Raw genomic sequence first — 21,076 nt, 5'->3', positions numbered from 1 at the left:
TTATGTCCTGGTTGCGACGTTCCGTCGGGTTCGCCCTGGGGTGGTAAGTCGGGGTAGTGTGATGCTCTACGTCCCATCTGCGGCAGTCGGCCTTCCACCGCCGTCCTGCGAACTGTGTCCCGTTGTCCGTTAGTAACACTCTCGGATACCCATAACGGGGGAAGACCTCATTGTCCATTAGGGCTGCTACTGTCCCTGCTCGTACGTTGGATACGGCGAATGCCTCCGACCAACGTGTGAACACATCCGTGACCACGACGAGGAACCGCTTGCCCCGCGACGTGCTAGGGTAGGGGCCCATGACATCGAGGGCTACTGTGTGGAATGGTTCCTCCGGTCGCCTGGGGCGCTGTTGCTCAATTCCATCGGCCCGGCGGGCCTTGCGCTGCTGGCAGAGCTGGCAGTTGCGTACGTATTCCCGGACATCCCGTGCTATGCCCGGCCAATGGAACAGCTTCCTGATCTCCCGTTGGGTCTGATCTGCTCCCGGGTGGCCTGCTAGGTCATGGTTGTGGAAATACTGCAGCACCAGCTGTCGTGCAGTGGGGGGTACATGGGTCTGCCAGGTGTCCATGTCACCCGGCACCCTGCTCTGCAGGACCCCGTCCAGGTTGCGCTGGTGTGGGAGGGCGCGTTCACCGCATGCTGCCAGGTTGCGCTGCGTGTCTGGGTCATCCTGTTGGGCCAGTTTAACGTGATCTACCAGAGTGGCCAGGGTGGGCGATGCCTCTGCTTGGACCGTGGGATCCGCTCGTCCGATGACGTAGAGTGCCGCTGGAGGTGATGCTGCTAGACCGGTAGCTGGCTGGTGGGACGGTGGCATCAGGTCATCCCACCCTTGAGTGTCTTGGAAGATGGTATTGGGGTCTGGGTGACGGGACAGCTCATCTGCCAGCTGGTTCTCTCACCCAGGGATGTGTTCAACATGAAATGTGAAGCCCTGGAGCATGAGTGCCCAGCGGGTGAACTTTGATTTTCGTCCCTGAGCGGAGTCCAGCCACCGCAGACACTGACTATCCGTGCGCAGGGTGAATGGTCTCCCCTCAAGGTGGTGCCGGTAGCGTTTGAGGGCCCACACCACCGCGAGACACTCCTGCTCATTCACGTGATAGCGTCGTTCTGCGGGGCCGAACTTGGCACTTGCATACTCTGCTACCAGCCGCTCCCCATCATCACCCACCTGGTAGAGAACCGCGCCCATACCGTCCTGGCTGGCATCCGTCTGGACAAAGATGGGCTTGTCTGGGGCCAGACGTGACAGGTTGTGGCACTCGCGGAACTGTTGCTTCACTAGGATGAGTGATTGGTCCGCTGCTTCTGTCCACCGGAACTTTGTTTTCGGGGAGAGAAGGTCCGTCATGGGTGCGGTGATTGTGGCAAAATTGGGAATGAATGAACGTAACCAGTTTAACAGCCCCATTAGCTTCTGGAGCTGCTTCCTGGTGCGGGGCGCCTGTTTACTGTCAATGAGGCTTAGCTGTTCGGGGATGGGGCGGTAGCCCTCGGCGCTGACGATGTGCCCCAAGAACTCTAGCTCACGGGCGCCGATGTAACACTTGTGTGGCGCGCATGTGAGTCCGTGTGTGGCGAGCCGTTCGAGGACCAGCGAGAGATGGTGGGCATGGTCCTCCCACGTCCGTGACCAGATGATCACGTCATCCAGGTACGCGGTGGCAAACTCGCCAATGTACCCGTCCAGGACGCGGACCATCATGGTCTGGAATGTCGCGGGGGCGTCCTGCAGCCCGAACGGCATCGCGCAGAACTGAAAGCGCCGCCCATCGGGCGCCGTGAACGCGGTCTTGGGGCGATCCTTGGGGCTTACTGGGACTTGCCAGTACCCCGACTTCAGGTCAAGTGTCGAAAAGATGCGGGCGTCTCCTAACCTCGTGAGGGCCTCTGAGATGTTGATGAGGGGTGGTGGTGCGGGGATGGTGAGGTTATTGATCGGCTTGAAATTAACACAGAATCTAAGTGAGCCGTCTTTTTTGTCTGCCATTACGATCCTACAGTTGTATGGGGACTCGCTAGGCTCTATGACGCCATCGCACAACATCTCTGCTATTTGCTCCCTGATGGCAAGTAGTTCGCGGGGCCCAAACCCGAATGGTTTCTCGTAAGGCGGAATGTGAGGGATGGTGGGGATGCAATGCTCTGTGACATTGGTTCGGCGTAGTTGGTCTGCTGCGGAGAACACCTGGGGCTGCTGCTCCAGGACTGTCTCTAACAATCTGTGGTACTCAGGGGGAACATTGTGGCGGAGATCAGCTAGGCGGGGGGGTTCGGCCCGGGAAGGGGGTGGGGTGTGCCTCAGCCCATATACAGTTCGGCGGCCCCTGGTCCCCACATGTATCCTCCCTGCGCGGACCTCAACAGTGGCGTCCTCTTGCACCAGCCAGGGTAGCCCCAGGATGAGGTTATCGTGAAGGTCCTGTACAACCAGGGCACTGGTGCAGCTCACAATGTCTCTAATGCCAATCCTTACCTGGGCACGCCCAGTCGTTAGCGTTCTAGTCCCAGTAGTGGCCAGCTGGATGGTGTTGACCTCCGGCACAAGGTCCCCCTCAGGAATGAGGTGGGCCGCGACATAAGTGTGTGTGGCTGCGGTGTCCACTAGCGCGGCTATGGACTGCCCATTCAGATCCACTGGGATCCGGATCAGCTCCGCGGCATCTGGCCCCATTCGGCCCAGGCGGGTTTTGGACCGACTTGGCCCTGCAGCTGCGGGCGGGTGCGGCGCCGATGCCTGGTGGGCGGCGTCGCTCGCCGGCGACCTGGGGCGGGCCCCGAACGGATGAGGCGGGCCGTCCCCAGTGGTCCCTGATGGACAGGGCGGTGCTTCGTCGGGCCCTGCAGCTGCGGGCGGGGGCGGCGCCGATGCCTGGTGGGCGGCGTCGCTCGCCGGCGACCTGGGGCGGGCCCCGAACGGATGAGGCGGGCCGTCCCCAGTGGTCCCTGATGGACAAGGCGGTGCTTTGTCGGGCCCTGCAGCTGCGGGCGGGGGCGGCGCCGATGCCTGATGGGCGGCGTCGCTCGCCGGCGACCTGGGGCGGGCCCCGAACGGATGAGGAGGGCCGTCCCCAGTGGTCCCTGATGGACAAGGCGGTGCTTTGTCGGGCCCTGCAGCTGCGGGCGGGGGCGGCGCCGATGCCTGATGGGCGGCGTCGCTCGCCGGCGACCTGGGGCGGGCCCCGAACGGATGAGGCGGGCCGTCCCCAGTGGTCCCTGATGGACAGGGCGGTGCTTTGTCGGGCCCTGCAGCTGCGGGCGGGGGCGACGCCGACGCCGGATTAGCGGCGTCGCTTCTTGGAGGGAGGCGTTGCTCCCTGATGTCCTGGAACATGGTGCGCTTGGGTGGGGCGTCATCGCGACCTGGTGGCCGTGGTGGCGCACTCGTGTGCGGGGCTGGACGAAGGGTAGGGGGGCGGTGGCCAGCGATGTCACTGCTCCCTAGACGGAGTTTCCCGGAGGTACGGCCTCCCCCCCTCGCGCCTGCCAGATGGCCTCGCGTGTCGGACACACATTGTGCCAGTGGTTTTCCGCCGTGGGGCAGTAGCGACAGCGAGGCGGGCGACTGTCTTGGGCACCCTGTGGTCCGCCGCGGCGCTCCTCGCGGCGCGGTTGTTGCGCGGCCCGGCTGGGCGGGCTGGTTTGTGACGCTCCCCCCCTCCCCCGGGGCGGAGTGTAAGGCCGGTAGTTATCTCTCGGAGGCGGCTGTTCTACGTACGGAACGACTGCTTGCGCGTCCTCTGGTTGCACCGCCTCCTGAGTTTGCGGAGTTGGGCGCGGCGTCGCGATGTTTTTGGTACGTCGGTGCGCCATCAGATCGTATTCTATGTCCCTGGCTCGGGCGAGGAAGTTTTCTAGTCCGTGCGAAACTACCCCGCGCAAGAATGGGCGTAGTTCGGGAGACACCAACTCTACGATGAAAGGGAGCACGTCGTCGGCGCGGCCCCCGAGTGAAAGGCGGCGGTAAAGCCGGAGTTTGCCATAAACAAACGCCTCCACGCTCTCCCCACTCTCTTGCGCGCGGCTGAACAGTTCACTGCGGCATTTGTTCTGGGTGCGCGCGTCGTTGAACCGAGCCTCCAACTGGCGTGAGAAGTCTTCCCAGCCCACATCGTATCCCCCCGCCTGAGACCACCAAGTGCGCGCTTCCCCTCGCAGCTGTCCGCTGACCCGCTCCGTCCAGTCTTCGGGCGCTGTGTGGTGCCGGGTTAGTTTCTCTTCACAGGCACTTAGGAATAAACGCGGGTCGTCGTGGGCGTGGCCCGTGAATTCTGGGAGAGTGACAGGTCCGCTAGGGGGGCGGTGCACTAAGGCCAGGGAGCCACTCTGTCGCCTACGTGCGCGTCCTTCGCACTCGACACATAGGTAAAGTCCGTCGCGGAAGTTTACAAACTCGAGTGCGTCAGCGCATGCGCGGTGCCTGATAGTCCCACACTGTTGACAATGTGCTACTTCGTCATGGCGGCCCGGACACCTGTTCGCGGCGCACAGAGGGCCTGTCGGGGCTCGGAGATTGCTCTCTGCCCTTAAGTGCGGAAACTGACATGTGCAGCACTTATGAGGGTACTCACCAGCGCAGCTGTTGTTGGTGTATGGTTTTCCGCAGCGGTCGCAGGGCTCCTCCATGGCGATGGTTACGTCAGCTCCCGCGTACATGGCGTGGTTCGCGGCTGTCAGACCCGGACGACGGGTCGCGGCGTCGGTGGCGGGCGCGGACAGATCCGGGAGGGCGCTCCCTTCGCTATCGTCCGAGCGGTCTTGTCCGCACGTCCTCGCCCCGCGGATGTTTGCGCGGTCGCGGTCGGTGGTGAAATGTGTTACCTCGGTGATCCTCGGGCGTTCTCGCGCGCGCTCTGCGCGCGGGTGGAGGGGTGGTGTCCTGGAGGCTGCGCGCTGCTGGGGTGGGGGGTGCTGTGACCTTATTTCTCCAGCGGGTCCCGTTTTCCGGCGCCTGTCTGTCTAGTGATGCGCGCCTGAAGTCCTTTGTCCCTACCCTGCGAGTTATGCCGTTTTCGCCTGCGTTTTTCACTGGTTTGCGCTGTACGTCTCTGGCAAGCTACATTTTTTTTTCTGATTTGCCTAAAATTTGGTAGCCACACTAGCTGGGCGCCATTTGTCGCCCTACCGGTCCCTGCTACGATGTTGTCGCTGCTGAGGGCGCCAACTAGCCTAAGTTTAGACCCTGTGGGCCAGTTCACAGGTAGAGCGGAGATCCTCGGGGTCGTGACGTCGCCACGTGGCTGGCAGGGAGCTGGATCGGTAGAGGTGGTGGTCCGGTGAGGGTAGAGCTGCTCAGTTCCCGGCGGAACTGTTCACTTGCGGGCGCGACACACAACTTGCCTGGTCCAGGTCTGAAGCTCGACTGCCTGCATTCCGCATCGCTGCGCGTCACCCGGAGCCCGCTTCCCGCAAAAACGTCCCAAGCGCAGCAGGACTCCTCAAGCCGCGAACTACCCCCCCCCACCCTAGTGAGGCGACGAGGGAACATAACGACCTGTGCGAGCGAAGGGAGCACTTGGAACGACGTCAACGGAATGCATGCCATATTTTCATCTGAACGTGGGGTGTGCTAAAATTTGAAGTAATTTCTGTGCTTTGAATATGTATCTGGAGGAATATAAAAAAAATCCAAAAATGTATTTAGTTTATGAAAATTCTAATAGTTTTATTGCAGCTTCAAGACTGGGCTTCATACGCCAAGTCTTTCACTCCACCATTCGTACTACTTCACTATGTTGGATTATTCTACTCTCTTTTGCACTTATTTAATCATCTACTTTTACCACCTACTGCTTGGTCTTAATTGTGGCTTTCTTCCCGTGTACCTACTTTAATTCCACCATTTGCCTAGGCACCCTCTCTTTTCCCATTCTCTGCACATGGTCATACCACCCCATTCTTCCCTTTTCTATGATCTCGTTCAAGTCCTGTATTCTTGCTCTTGCTTGCACCATCTCACCCCTAATCCCGTATCGCCTCGTAACTGACAATATACTAGTAGTACTCATAATAATTAGATTAAATCAAACTGAAAAGTGAAGCAACAAGTGAACCACGCAGCAAAACGAAGATGCAACTTAGCCCAGCTAATCAACAGTGTGAACACCAATAGAAAACAATTTCAGTATTTTGGTTTCAAAAGCTTTAAGGCCTGAATTAAACCCATATTAAAAGTTCACTTTGCACAATAAAATAACACATGTTATGGATTTAACATAAATACATACTACAAATATGATTAATTTATGTAATAGGTAATTATGAAATATTTACGATTCAAAACATTGTCTTTTGAAACAATAATCTTTTATCACTTGAGTTCCTTACATTCCTAACCTTAAAAAAAGAGTCTTTTTTTGACATTTTGAATCTCGCTTGCTTGCCCATTAGCTAGTGAAATGTAAGATGTGTTTGCTGACGGGTGCCGTGTGTGTCTGTGACTCAGGGGGACCGCGGGGACCGCGGGCCCAAGGGAGACCGGGGCAGCGACGGCACGCCGGGTGTTCCCGGGACGGACGGCCGCCCCGGACTGCCAGGGCCCCCGGGGCAGGCCGTGGTCAACGGGACCAGCGCTCCGGGCCCCCCGGGGCCGGCCGGCGTCCCCGGCGCGCCGGTGAGCATGGCCGGATCAGCCCCGAACCCCTCCCGACCTTCCCGAGTCCGTCCCAACCCACCTGCTACTGGTCGGGCAGACTGGTTGGACTTATGAAGGTCGGGGACTAAAACCACACAAGTTGTAAATATTTATCTGATTTACAGTGTTAGGTATACCGTATACCTAGAGACCGGAAAAATTTGCGGATTCATTTCACGATATGCTAGAATCCAAACAACTGTACCTATATATTGCTTCTGTGATTGGCTTACAGTTTATCTGAAGCCAATGGAAAACCTTCAACCGAAAAAGTATTGAATCGCAAGCGTCCCATTTGACAGGTGTCACGAGTGAGTAGCCAATGAACAAGTGGCATTTGCCTGAGTGTGTAGGGGGATGTGGAGTCTATCCTAGAGGTCATCGAAAGCGCGAATTTTTCCAGTCTCTAGGTATACCACTTTATTTTGCAATATATAACTCTTAACAACAACAACAAAAATATTCATTGCTGTCAATGAAATAATCTAGATTATGAAATTTATTACTATCAATTTTACCAATCCACTAGACCTACCATTTCTGGTGATCTTTTCAGTTGTGTTGAAGAATGGATTAAACAATAAATAATGCCAGAGTAGCTATTTATTTTTTTTTTTTTCAGGATAACTGAACATCAACATATTTTGTGTGTACAGAAATACCAAATATGAAAACATAAAATGATGTCGCTAGAAAACAGGAAGCACTGTAATGAAATGAATACAGACGGTAACATTAAACTTTTGAGTCAACTATAAAAAAAATGCTGGCAGCACTATAAGCGACCAGGCGGAACACCTTCGGGAAAATCTGAACTTGAGCTGCTTCAGTGTCGCCAGATTACAGAATCTGCTGAACCATAGAATTCTTTTTTAATGATGTTTCTCTGTGTTGGTAATAAATAAAAATATTTTCTTAGATAAAAGAATATTGTACTGGCTGCAGTACCCAATGTTGCATGGGCTGAACACAGAGTAAAAGGTACTTTTGTTTTCAAAATCAGATGTAGACAGTATGTAATTGTCTTCTTAATTTGAATGTCAAGTGTGCAAAATAATTTCCATCACTGGCAGAACCCAGCAGACGTTGATCTGCCAGAGTATATTTATTTACCTCTATGTATATATAAAAATGGATCGTCTGTATGAAATCTAGAATCTATAAAGCATTCTAGAAAAAATACTGTTACTGAAAAGATTCCAAATTTTTTAATGGTACAGATTCATTAAGAACTTAATTTATTTTTTTATTTATAATATAAAAAGAAAATATGTATTGAGATTCTAGAAAACCCCAAAGCAAGACGTGACGGATACACCAAACGACGGCAATTTAAAATTCAAGGCAATGCCATCTATTTATAAAGTTAAAAAACTAAACTGTTATTAGCGCCATTAGTTTGCTAGCCACCGTGAGCTCAACTAAGCGGATGGGTCTCACCAAGGAGAAGGATAGGAAGTTGCCAGACCTTACTATATGACTGTGTTGCGGATATATAGGCACATGACACACACTGTTTGTATGTCTTTGACCTACGATTTTCTGTTATAAAAATTAATTTATTCATGGCAATCGGTTGAATGGTATTTAAGTTGATGCGCTTCAGTGCCATCTAGTGGAGACTTACAAAAAACTTATGTCATAAAAATCTTCTCAATAAAAGAACACTTTGATCTGCCAGCTTTCATGATGATCGGTCAAACGGTGTGAGAGTTTATTAATCTCAAAAAAAAAAATATATATATATATATATATATATACACACACACACATACATACGAACATTCATTTTTATATAGATAGATTTATGTATTTTCTTAATGTTTACCCTCATATGTATAAAATGTACAGTTATTTGTTTGATGATTATTAAGCTATGGCCACATTGATTGAGACGTGAGCTCACTTGCTTACCACCAAGGCAATCTATGTTCCATTCCTCTGAAGGGGTCACCGACATATTTCCCTCATGAGTGGGGAAACGAGGCAAGTGTTAAATTGAAATGGTGTGTTTTCTCGGGGTGCTTCACTGTGATCTTTGCTGCTCTATCTCATCACTGCGCACTTTATCAGTCTCTAATGACTGTGGGGTTGACGAGTCGTTAGACATTAGTCTATTCATGTGCTCATACAATCATTTGGCCCATGCGAGGTTCTTCGCTCTGATATGACTCTGGCACGAGCAGCATTAGGATTTCATTCTGGGGAGGAAAAAAAAGCTGTTCTAAACTATAGTGTCATTTCTGTCCGGATCTTTGGTTTAGTTTAATTGGTGGATTTGATGTTTAGAAATAAAGTTTTGTTTTAAAATTTTAAAACACAAAAACATGAATGTTTTCAGCTATAATATTTATCATATTATTCATTTTTTTGGTTTTAATTTTTTATAATTTTTTCGGGTTGAATCAACTTCTTGAATTTGATTCTCGAAAGAGAGTCTTGAATCCGAGTCCGTAGCCAAGAGTCAGGAATGAAATAATGTTTGAAGAAAAAACCTGAATTTAAGTTTGTATGAAACATTCAACCCATTTTAATTTTAATTTTAAAAAAAAGTATACATGACATGCCTAGTAATACAAAAAAAAATTTTTTTAGTAAAAATATAAGTGCTGATCAAACATTCTCAGGTGGCCTAATACAAACATTTCTTTGATAGCTTCTGTAGGGATAAGTATTGTAGCCCTCGTCAACTGGACAGGTGCTGGTGCTTGAATTAATGAATTTACCTACATCGAATTTGTTTGTTCAGATTGTTTTCCTCCAGTGTCAGCTCTGTACTGAGGGTTTGATTGGGGTGTGCACTGGAGGGACGCCCGAGCAGCTAGGTGCTTGTCGCAGGGCGCAGCCGGGCCGCCCGGTCCCGAGGGCGCGGCGGGGAGACGCGGCCCGCCGGGGGAGCCCGGGGAGCGCGGGCCGGCGGGCAGGGACGGCAGCGACGGGGAGCGCGGGCTGAAGGGGGACAGCGGGGCGCCGGGACCGCCCGGAGAGAGGGGCCCTGTCGGCCCGGCGGTGAGTACTTGTTCCTCAGCCAAGGCCAGGGGCGTAGCCAGGGGGGGGGGGGGTTTAGGGGTTCAACCCCGCCCCCCCCACCTTAGCACCAAATCTTAAATTAATTTCTTATTCATCAGTCAAAGAAATTTCATATTAAAATTAATAAAAATTTTTACCATTACAAAATTTAAATTTAAGTACCGAAAACTGCCAAATTAGCACTATTTTACACCTTAAAATCCAAATTTTCGCGGGGGAGGACCCCCGGACCCCCGGACACCCCCCCCCCCCCCCCCCCACCCCCATCCACAAATCCTGGCTACGCGACTGGCTAAGGCGGGCAGTTCATCACATAAATACTTCTAAGGTTAACCCTAGTTATTGTGAGATAGATCTTTGGGAAACAAATGTCCTTATTTTTTTATCAAACCTACAAAGGATGCAATTTTAGAATTTCCAGAAATTTGTGAAACATAGTTAAATGAAAGTTAATATATTTAAAAAAAAAAAAAATTAAAAAAATAAGCTTTTATCAGTTACGCACTAAAAAAGATAATAAAATGTAGTTTTAAAATACGGCCTTTTGTCAGTAACGCACTAAAAAATAAGAGGTTTACTAGTACTAGCTATAATAGATTTCCGCTATCTACTTTCCGGCTCCATCATCAGATCAGTTTGAATGTACCAAATTATTGTATTGTCATATAACATATAAAGTGTCATATAACTGCAAAGTTTCAAATCAATACGAGATTTGGAAGTAGGTTAAAATCGACTTCCAAGAGTTGTTTACATTGTTTGTTAGTTAGTTAGTTACAAGTGAAGCTAATAAAAGTGTTTTAAAAACAAAACTTTGGAGTATTGGTCAGTAAGATTTTTTAGTAGAAAACTCTTATCAGTAAAATGGCGGAAAAAATTACTTTTGAGAATGATTTTTGAATACTTTTTAATATCCTCCTGATTAATAATATCATGACGGAGCCCGTGGACCTTTATGCTGAGTTATGTCGGGATGCATAGTTCATTGTAATTTTAGTCTTTCCTGAATTTTCAGACATAGATCTTGTACTTAGTCATTATTTAATACAAATATAATTGATGGAATGATGGTTTAAAGTGAAATGTGGGTGAGTTTTGAGCAAATTATGCTCTCTGGTCAATTTGTTTAGTGCCGGTTTTATGCGCCTAGTGGAACCTTAAATTTAAAGTTTTATCATTTATTTATGTCATACCTCATACACAATTATTGTTTTAGTCAAGAAGGGTGTCATTCTGGAGATGAGCGATTTCTTGCCTGGAATACGTCTCCCTATGAGAGGGACAGTCCAACCAACCAACCTTTAGCAGATGGAGGTATAATGAGAAGGGTCACGTCAGGAGTGGCAGTGGGATCTTGGCGAGGGGGAAGGTGAAAATAAGAATGAACCAGAGTAAAACCCTAAAGCTTAAGCAGTGGTTGGAACCAGGGGCGCCACAACAGGGGGGGCAAGGGTATTTTTTCCCCCCTCTGAAACCTTCAAGTGGGTGCAAATGGGGGCAAAGAAAGTGCTGTGTAATCAATTTTTAGATAATAAAACTGCTTAAATAGCACCATTTTCCACCTTGAAATACATACAAATTTTCCCGGGGGAGGACCCCCTATTGAAGCGGGGGGATCGATGATTCTTTATAAAAAGGTATATTGCCCCCCCCCCCCCCCCCCCTTTGGAAATTTAGTTGTTGCACCCCTGGTTGGAACGACCGGGAGGGTATGGATTCCCAGGTCGGGGTGGTGAGCAAGGTTGACTGCGTTGTAGTATCGTCATGGTCTCTCCGTGTTGTGTTTGGCGACGGCAAGCCAAGGAGACCTCCGACGACGCCCCCGTGTGTGTGCTCAGGGTCCGGCGGGCGTCCCGGGCCAGCCCGGCCGGCAGGTGGACGGGGAGACGGTCCCAGGGCTCCCTGGTCCCGCGGGACCCCCCGGGGAGCCCGGGACACCGGGACCGCCCGGGCCCGAAGGCAGCAAGGGCTCGCAGGGCGACCGCGGCGAGAAGGGGCCTCGCGGAGACCAAGGTACTTCCCGCCACCACCTCCTCACGACTCCGACTCACGCATCGTGTTAGGTGTTGAGTATTGATTTCATTTTATTTATTTAAAGAAATAAAACTGAAATTGCTTACTATTAAATGTATGGCTACTAAATTGCAGGAACACTCAAATTTATCTTATAGTGGTCTGTAAGGTTCCTCAATATTACTAACAGGTTTTTACTGTAGTTAGTATAGGTACTGGGTGACAAAATTTTGCAACAACAAATCATAAACTTAAATTCCTGTGTTGTGAGAAATCAATATACAAATTGCAGAAAAAAAATATATATATGTATGAACATTAAACTACCATGGTGTTTTATAAGAGAAAGGTCTATTAAGAGTGTAATGAGGTTCTGATTTGTTTGTGTAATATTTGCAAATTGTATTCGATCTTCGTGGAGCATTACGCAGGAAGCAAATGGGTTTGAATTATCGTCTCCCTTCCTAGAGTCTTGACGAGCTGAATGTTAATGTAAGAACCACATCTTTAACATCCGATATCTGTTATGTCTACTTAATACTGACATACTTGATAAAGAAGTGCAGAATTAATTGAGTACCTAATTAAATGTACATTTACATTCAGGGGCCCAACAACAGGTGGGGAAGGGTATTTTGCCCCCCCTCTGAAACCTTGACGTGGGGACAAACGGGGGCAAAGAAAGTGCTGTGTAATCAATTTTTAGATAATAAAACTGTTTAAATAGCACCATTTCCCACCTTGAAATACAAATTTTCCCGGGGGAGGACCCCCGGACCCCCTGCTTCAATAGGGGGGATAGATGATTCTTTATAAATAGGTATATCGCCCTCCCTTTGGAAATTTAGTTGTTGCGCCACTGTTTACATTGTAAAATGAACTACTTGGCTTCTTGATTGAGGCCGTGTTGTGGATAGGTTAATGTGCCCTATGTTTTGGCTCGCCTTGTTGGAGAAATTTTCGAGAGTGGTTAATAACTGAATGCCCGGGCACTCTGCACATTCTCATTCACAGGCATCTTGTTTTTGGTCCACATGGGAGGCTGTGATTGAAGGAAAGTTAAGACCAATAATGAGTCTCCTTAGTTTGATGCTGCAGCATTCATTGTGACTGTCTTCAAGGAAATAGTAACCTTACAATTGCTTGGAATGACAGTCATCTTCAGAGTAAAATATTCTGTGTTTTGGATTCTGGGTGAGACATGAAAAATTTGCGAATTCATTTCGCGATAGGCTAAAATACAAATAGTTATACCTCAGTGCTGCCTCTGCTATTGGCTCAACAACTCACCTGGATGACTCTGGGCGAATGAGAAACGCCCGACCAAAGCTTTATCGAATCACAGGGACGTCTCACAAGACAGCAGCCAATGGGTGGGTGGCATTTGTCCGAGTGTACGTAGAACTATGGAGTTCATCCTGGAGGTCATTGAACCCGCAAATTTTTCCGGACCCTAGTTATAACTAACCCTTTATATGGCAAAAAAAAAATATGTTAAAACAGACTAAACATAGATAAAAATAAAGTGACAGAGGACTGTACTGGCACTGTCTGGATCACCATTTGTGAGAATCACTTGGCTGTGTCGTCACAGCGCCACGGTATCCTAGGATGGCCAGAGTTTGAAATTGGAGTCAAGCATGCCAGCTCCGTCTGCGCTCGCGTGCACTGCTGACCCGACGACACAAATCACAGTTAGCGGATAGGAGGAGGTCGTTGCCCGCTCCAGCCACAAAGAAACTGGCATTGATATTTATTACCACTCCCCTTTCTGAATCCGTCTGACGTCCGTTTCTGATCGAGCGTGGGTTTCTGAACAACTCATGTCAAAAGCACTAAAAAATTGGCTTGCAGTTGTTTGTGAGGTCGGTGAGAGGTGTCGTCCCGCTCTTGACGGGGCCAATGAGAATGTGGTCACAGTACTGCTGCACCCTCACAATTTGCCATGACTCTTAGAAAAAGCTACAGTGTTTTGTGAAATACCTTGACATGAAATGAAATCGCGAAATACAGGTGTCCCTAATTATAGTACATATATTTTTATTTGAAATTTTTTAATTTGAGTCAGCAAACAAAAGAAAATAATTTTATAATGTTGAGTTTAGTTAAAAAACAAATTTTAGAGTGGCTACAAGGACAAGCTGACATACCAGATAAATGTCTATAAATACACCAGCAGGTGCTGCCTCTAATGGTTCATTATTTCTGTGGGTAACAATTCAAAATTTTCAGCTAGTCAGTGCCTGCAAGTGTAACAAAATATTTTTTTCAAATTATTGCAATGTTTACTCCAATCGTAGATAGAAAATAAATATTGCATTGTTTTAACACTTCTCTTAGTTTTTAAATGAAAGTAAAATATACTGTTTGAGAGGGTCGGGTAGATAAGATTGATAAAAAAAATTAATTTAGGATACTTTAAAAAAAATCATTGTAAAGAACATTTAGGCCCGTAAAATATTTTCCTTTGTTTAAAGAAACATGAGCGATAACTACTGTCTCACTCTCCAACAAAGCTACATTTGAGGAAAGACTTGGTCTCATCCAAGCTCTAGAGAAAACGTGTCTGATCACGAGAAACGTTACTAAGGCTGCAAAGGCTACTCAACTCAATAGACTCAAATGAAAATCACTTATCTAAAAGTAATTTCAGCATCGCAAAGAAAAAAAATCATTTATGTGGTGAACTGCGAGTGAGAGGTCAGCAAGCCTTGCAGCGAGAGATTGAGCTGTGTGGAGAGAGTGCAACCAAGCTGACTGGGTACCTACTGCCACAGTACAACAGTACATAAAGAGTAATGTGTGACTTGGACTATGGTGGGATAATGTGTTCTTGTGGCTCTTAGGTGAGTGTTGGTCTCGTGGAAGGGGCAAGAGGGTTGATCTTCCTCCCCTTTCCCCCCTCTCTCTTCCATGATCCATCCGGAACTAACGAAAAAAGAGATAAACTATAGTTCACTCTAGCCTGCATCTGACCTTTGAATTCACTTATATTGTTTTTAAATATATTATATTACATTGTTGAGTAGTACGAAGGGTGTCTGGCACATAAAATTTGGGGGGGGGGGGGGGGGGGGGGAACGGACGTAAAATAAAAAATTAAATTTAAATGCTGGTACCTCCGCCGAGTTAAGTATAAAATGTCTGTTTATTTACAAACTATGCTTTGTATGTAATTTTTATTTGACACCTGATCTACTACTATGTCATCACTCTAAATACATGTATTTTATATACATGAAAATAGTATAAACGAAACTACTGGATGTACTTGAAAATATTGGGGGGGGGGGGGGGGGATGTGACCCCCACGTCATCCCCCCCCCCCCTCCCCCCCTGCATGAGATGCCCGTGAGTAGTATTCTACTGTGGGTAATTTTCTTTGCATTAAGTACGCTTAAAACCAGGTAAAAATCGTAGTTTTGGACCATGACTCTCCACTGTGACAGAAAGCGTTTAAGCACAGCCTTTGAAGGGGACAACGTAGTTTTTCTAAATCCGTCACTCCCTGTGTAACCGGGAGATATTCCGGTGTGTCGGGGTGACGGGTTGCGGTGATGTCGGCAGGGGAGCGGGGTCTCGCGGGGACGCCGGGACAGGACGGACTGCGAGGGGAGTCCGGGAGCGAAGGTCCTGCCGGGAGCGCTGGCGACAAGGGTGAGCCCGGACTCCCGGGGTCGCCCGGCGTGCAAGGCCCGCCGGGACTCGTCGGCCTGCCGGTGAGTTCCCTGATCTCGCACCAGTCGCACTTGTTGCCACGTAGGACCCTTATTTTCACCTCGTGGATCGAGAGTAGATTTTAACTTGTTTTGTTTAAGAAACCATTTATTTAATTTTTCAGTAGAACCCTGTTATAACGTTCCGGCTTATAATGTTTTCCTGCTTGTAACATCATATTTTTAAAGTCCCGTCATTTCACCCATAACAACAATGTATTTATTTCCTGCAAATAACGTTTCACAAATGGTGCATTTTCTGCTAATAATGTTTGCTTTCTAAAATTCAATAAATGAAAAAGAAAAGAAAAAGTGTTAAAAACCTTGCTATTCCAACACTTATCCCATTTGTGAAGGTTAACATGTAAAAACATTTACTTTACATTTTATGTACTTTTTTGTTTCAGTCACTGTTATGCCATAGATGTAGATTGTTTTAATAGGTTTGTTTGCAGAAACAAAATGTAAGTATGCCAGAACATTATTGCTACACATTATTGCTACACATTAGTGCTGGCTAACTTTGTGTATTCCATATATCAAAGGTACATAACATTCACAGTTACGTCTCTGTTGGCAACCCTTTTCTTGAATAAAAAAAAATCCTTCCATTCCTTGACATTTTAGTGTGTTTTCAGATGTACGTACATTGTCTTAAAATATTTTAGTTGCCAAACTATAATGGCAGAAAATAAACAAAGTGTATTCTATTGCTGAATAAGAGTTTTTTATTTATTTCATTCGTAAGTAAGAATCCCAAAATTACACGTATTAAAGTAGCAAAGGAATTGGAAATATGCATTCTCACTAAAAATAGTCTTCACGAATCATGATACAATTTTACAGAAATTTTGCAGTGTGTTTTTTAAAACAAATAAAATAGAAGCTGGAAGCACGATGAAGTTGAAAAATTGTTTGCTTGGTTAAGCAAATATGAGTATTGAGTGTACCCATCAGTGGTTTCAAAATTAAACTTTTTTTAATAGCTTGAGTCTATTTATTAAAAAGTTTCAACATTGAGAAGTGCTAAATTGATATTTCCTGCTTATAATGTTTTCCTTCTCATAATAATTTTTCCTTAAGCCCCATTGAAAAATGTAATAACAGGTTTCTATTGTAATAGATACCAACTGTTATTTTTTGAGCTAGCGTATGTGATTTGATTAAAATATTTAAGTCAGCATCTAAATGTTTGTGCAAAATGAAATAAATTATCTTCTGCTGAAAATGAAAATCTGTATGTAATTCCCCGCCTGAAGCAGGATCTGCATGGATGGAAGGGGGCTGAAACTCGCAGGAGCCAGCTGTCCTTCCCAAGGGACAGACCTGTCGTTTCGGCCTGCCCGGAGAATGAGTGAGGTGGAACGAGTTTGGGTCTGGAGCAGTGACGGAACAAACTGGTGGGGGAAACGGGAGCACCCCGTGAAAACCCACAGAGCTACGGCAATGTCCGCTACGTTACTCACTTGCGAAAAATCCGGGTTTGACCCCGCCGGGAATCGAACCTGGAGGCGAGTGTTCTAAATACTCAACCTCGACACCTCTTTCAATTGTTATCTTCTACTAGTGATAGTAAATTTTCCCCTTAGTTTGCTGTTCATGCTAGGATGTCCACTCATATGATGAGGGAACTGGTGTTGTTATCGAGTGGAGTCTCTGAAACCCAGGTGGTTCCGGGTGTGTACTAAAATGGTTCCATATGTTCAGGTCTTGTGTCCTGTTCTTTTAAGCCTTTCTGTGACCATCAGCAGGGAAAAATTAATTTTTATCATTTTTAGTAATGATATGTCATATGTGGTGACGACCCCCCCCCCCCTCCCTTTTTCCTGGTTGATATGAGTGCATTTTTAGTTAGTGACGCCAGTGTACATTTGTTGGGGGTATTTGTGAAAATTGTTCATTAGTGCAGCAGATATATTTTTTATTTTGATAAAAGAGTATACTTTTTACTTGTGACAGTGTGCACCTTTATGTGCCGCCGACTGTACGGTGTCGGTGTGTGTACTGGTGAGGAGCCGTCGTGCGGTGTGCCGCAGGGTCCGTCGGGGGCGGCCGGCGTCCCGGGGCTGAAGGGCGATGCAGGGGAGCCCGGGGAGCCAGGGCTGCCCGGGTCGGCGGCCTCGGCGGGAGACCCGGGACCGCAGGGCCCCGCGGGACCTCCCGGGCCCCAGGGCGAGGACGGGGCGCCGGGCGAGCCGGGGCCCCAGGGGGAGGCGGGGCCCTCCGGGGAGGCCGGCGCTCCCGGGATACCCGGGCGCGAGGGCCTTCAGGGCGAGGAGGGCGAGGTGGTGAGTGTCTGCGTCTCCCGGTAGTCACGCTCACTGTACGATAACATTGCTTCCTGTTCTCAGATATCAAGTGCGTGAGCTTCGAAAGCATGGGCTGATACTGGCTCTTGCAACACATCTCTTTCCCCCTGCACGTTATGTTTGTAACACATCTCTATGGCACTTAATAATTTTGTGATCAAATATTAAGATTAAGGCTCCCTGCACATACCACAGCCTATTTACAGTACTGTGTAAGAAATATCTGATACCGTAAAATGACATTGAAAACACCCAATTTAGCCCTTTTTGTTGTCCAAAAAAAAAAAAAAAATTAAAAATATAACCTTGAAATTACACTGTCAGAGGAAAGTGCAATGTATCTTAAATGCTAATGATAATCACACACCTTAAGCTAATCTTATGCAGTTTATAAATTGTGTTTTAACACCTTGAGCTCTGTACACTATTTAGTGGCCCAGCTAGTTAGGTGACTATTTTAAGTAATATACCTACAAAAATATTGTATGACCTCGAATATAATAACGGGTCGAATATAAGGCGTAGTCAAATATAATATGACCTCGAATATAAAAAGACCTTTAATGTGAGACAATCTGGAGTACCTATAAGATGACCATAAAGTACACTGTAATATAAGGTTAAATACCTGAAATAACTGATAACTTGGAAAATAAGATTTTGGTTGTATGTTTATTTGGAATCATAATACAATTCGGAATATAAGAGCCTGGATATGATATGGATGATAGGATTTAAGTGACATTTCATTACAAAGTAAGTACCTCATTTCAAAGAAATTCTTACATTTTAAGATCAGTGCATAATTTTTTAGTAACAGTAGTCTAAAGTAGAACAGTATTAATTATTAAGTACCTAAAATGTCTGTTTTTCAGGTATTTTTAAATAAGATTTTGCGGTACCGGTACTTTAAATATAATGGTTACCAGGAAAGTTAGATGAGATCTAAAGTTGTACAATGAAAGAACTTTAATTCGGCATGCACAAACGTTTTTAGTTCTTTACTTGGATATCCAGTCACATTCTTTCTTTCGCTTGTAGGGTAGTGTTATTATTTAAAGACGTATTGAAAATGAATTTAAACTCAGATTTAAGGTGTCATAATTTTTGACGTGATAACGTCTTATAAATCGATGAACGCCGGCTGCACAAACGAAAAAGAATGACTCATTGTCACGTTCCGCCTAAGCCGAGCATGCAAGAACCGGCCAACCACCGTGCGAGAAAATCTTCTATAATATCAAACAGGTTAAGGCGGGCTTTTTAAACTAATTGTTCGTTATTATATTTAAACAAATTATTTAAATTAAATTTGCAAAAACTTTAAATAATATTTGAAAATTAAAAAGTATGCAATTTTTCATCAATGTTTTCTTATGACGTTATCACGTAAAATTATCTTATCACGTAAAATTATCGTCGGTAAACCGACTTTACAGACAAACCCCTTTTTTTGTCATAAAATTTTTTGTTTTGAACAATTACAGGGCAAACATTTTGTGATAAATGGCAAGTTAAATATAATAAATATAAATCAGCGCAGTAGTTGATATTGGACTCATGTCTTGTGTTCCCGTGCTGTTTGCAGGGTCCCCCAGGAGCGAAGGGCGAACAAGGACCAAGAGGGAAAGAAGGACCTCAGGTGAACAATACGTTGGTTTATTGATCTGTAGGTAATTTGTAAGTAAGCATGCCTTTTCAAAAGCTGTCAGGCATACATTGTTTGATATTTTCCAAACACAAGGCCTGTGCAGAATTTCAAACTTTAAAAAACAAAATGAAAATTTTACTATTTGTATTCAATTCTTTTTCAAATAGAACTATAACATTTTGAAAAAAAAATGAACGTTCGTTTGTGCTGTAAGTCTAGTGAAACTTTTGCATATCACCTTGTGCGAAGATCAAAACTGATGTTGAGAGTCATTTTTCTACAAAGTACTTAAATGTGTACATTCTGGTTTCTATATATCAATGGGCACATTACAGTTTACCCAGAGTGGTACTGCAAACAATCTCTAATCAAAAATTTTTTTGATAAGTTGCAAACAAGGCAAGCAAAAAACAAGCAGTTATAATATGTATATGTAATAACTTAAGTATATTATTGATGATATGTTCAAATATTTTTCTTAAATATGACTTTAAAACTATTATGATCAATGTGGGAGTTTACTACTGGCGAATTTCCCACCACGCTCTGGCCTCATGAATACACAAAAAGCATTGTACTTTGCGCGAAAGTAGCAGTTTTCTGCCCCTATGACACTCTCACCCTCTCTCTTCTGGTTTTAGACATAAAATTTCTGTATTTTCATCTGGATTACATTTACTTACAAAGTTTCAAATCAATACGACAATTAGAAGTAGGTTAAAATTGACATTCAAGATTTTATTACATGGTTAAGTGAAGCTAATAAAAGTGTGTTAAAAAGATATTGTCTCGTTCGTAATTCTTTATAGAACTAAAATTTTAAGTATCCTTGACACCAAGTTTTGTATCAACACAACCTAATCTTTCATTTCTTTCAAGCTGCTCTCTAGAGAGATATAATGTGTACAAGTTTTTAAGTCTATAATCATACACTTTTAACACAAAAGGTATCATATAAATCTGTTCAGTAGATTTTGCGTGATGTTCGAACAAACAAAGACGCGATGGACTTACCAAACGATGATGCTTTTCGAATTCCAGGCAACACCATCTATTGAGGAAATTCAAAACTAAACTGTTATTAGCGCTGTTAGTTCGCTGGCCGCTGCGAGCTTCAATAAGCGGACGGTACTCACCAAGGAGAAGGATAGGAATTATCTGTGCAAAAATGTGGTTTTTATGTAATATCCCTGGTGCCCAAAATCGTAGCGAAATAAAAAATTAATCTGTTTTTAAGTCAGAAGATAAGCTTTTAAACACAAAAGTTTCATCAAAATCGGTTCAGTAGTTTTTGCGTGATGCTTGAACAAGATACAGTTTTATAATAGTGTGTGTATGTCTGTATGTGTATAAAGTGGGATTTATTGAGGGACATACATATATAGAGAGATTTAGAGCGAGACAGAGTAATAGAGAGAGATAGAGAGAGACAGAGTAATAGAGAGAGATAGAGAGAGACAGAGTAATAGAGAGAGATAGAGAGAGACAGTAATAGAGATAGACAGAGGGAGATAGAGTAATAGAGAGAGCTAGATAGAGACAGAGTAATAGAGAGAGATAGAGAGAGACAGAGTAATAGAGAGAGATAGAGAGAGACAGAGTAATAGAGAGAGATAGAGAGAGACAGAGTAATAGAGAGAGATAGAGAGAGACAGTAATAGAGATAGACAGAGGGAGATAGAGTAATAGAGAGAGCTAGATAGAGACAGAGTAA

General features: G+C 45.8%; 1 protein-coding gene across 1 annotated transcript in view; it reads left to right on the top strand.

Moving 5' to 3' along the window:
- The window catches only part of LOC134528570 (collagen alpha-1(IX) chain-like), a 317,857-nt gene that overhangs the window by 279,859 nt on the left and 16,922 nt on the right, over positions 1-21,076 (top strand). The window contains exons 10-15 of the mRNA XM_063362313.1: positions 6,455-6,622; positions 9,482-9,652; positions 11,512-11,686; positions 15,254-15,405; positions 17,439-17,690; positions 19,300-19,353. Of these exons, the coding sequence (XP_063218383.1) occupies positions 6,455-6,622; positions 9,482-9,652; positions 11,512-11,686; positions 15,254-15,405; positions 17,439-17,690; positions 19,300-19,353 (972 nt within the window). The remainder of the gene's footprint in view (positions 1-6,454; positions 6,623-9,481; positions 9,653-11,511; positions 11,687-15,253; positions 15,406-17,438; positions 17,691-19,299; positions 19,354-21,076) is intronic.

The sequence above is a fragment of the Bacillus rossius genome, chromosome 1, assembly GCF_032445375.1.
Source record: "Bacillus rossius redtenbacheri isolate Brsri chromosome 1, Brsri_v3, whole genome shotgun sequence".
Taxonomy (NCBI): Eukaryota; Metazoa; Arthropoda; class Insecta; order Phasmatodea; family Bacillidae; genus Bacillus; species Bacillus rossius.
This window is presented reverse-complemented; position numbering and strand designations above follow the sequence as displayed.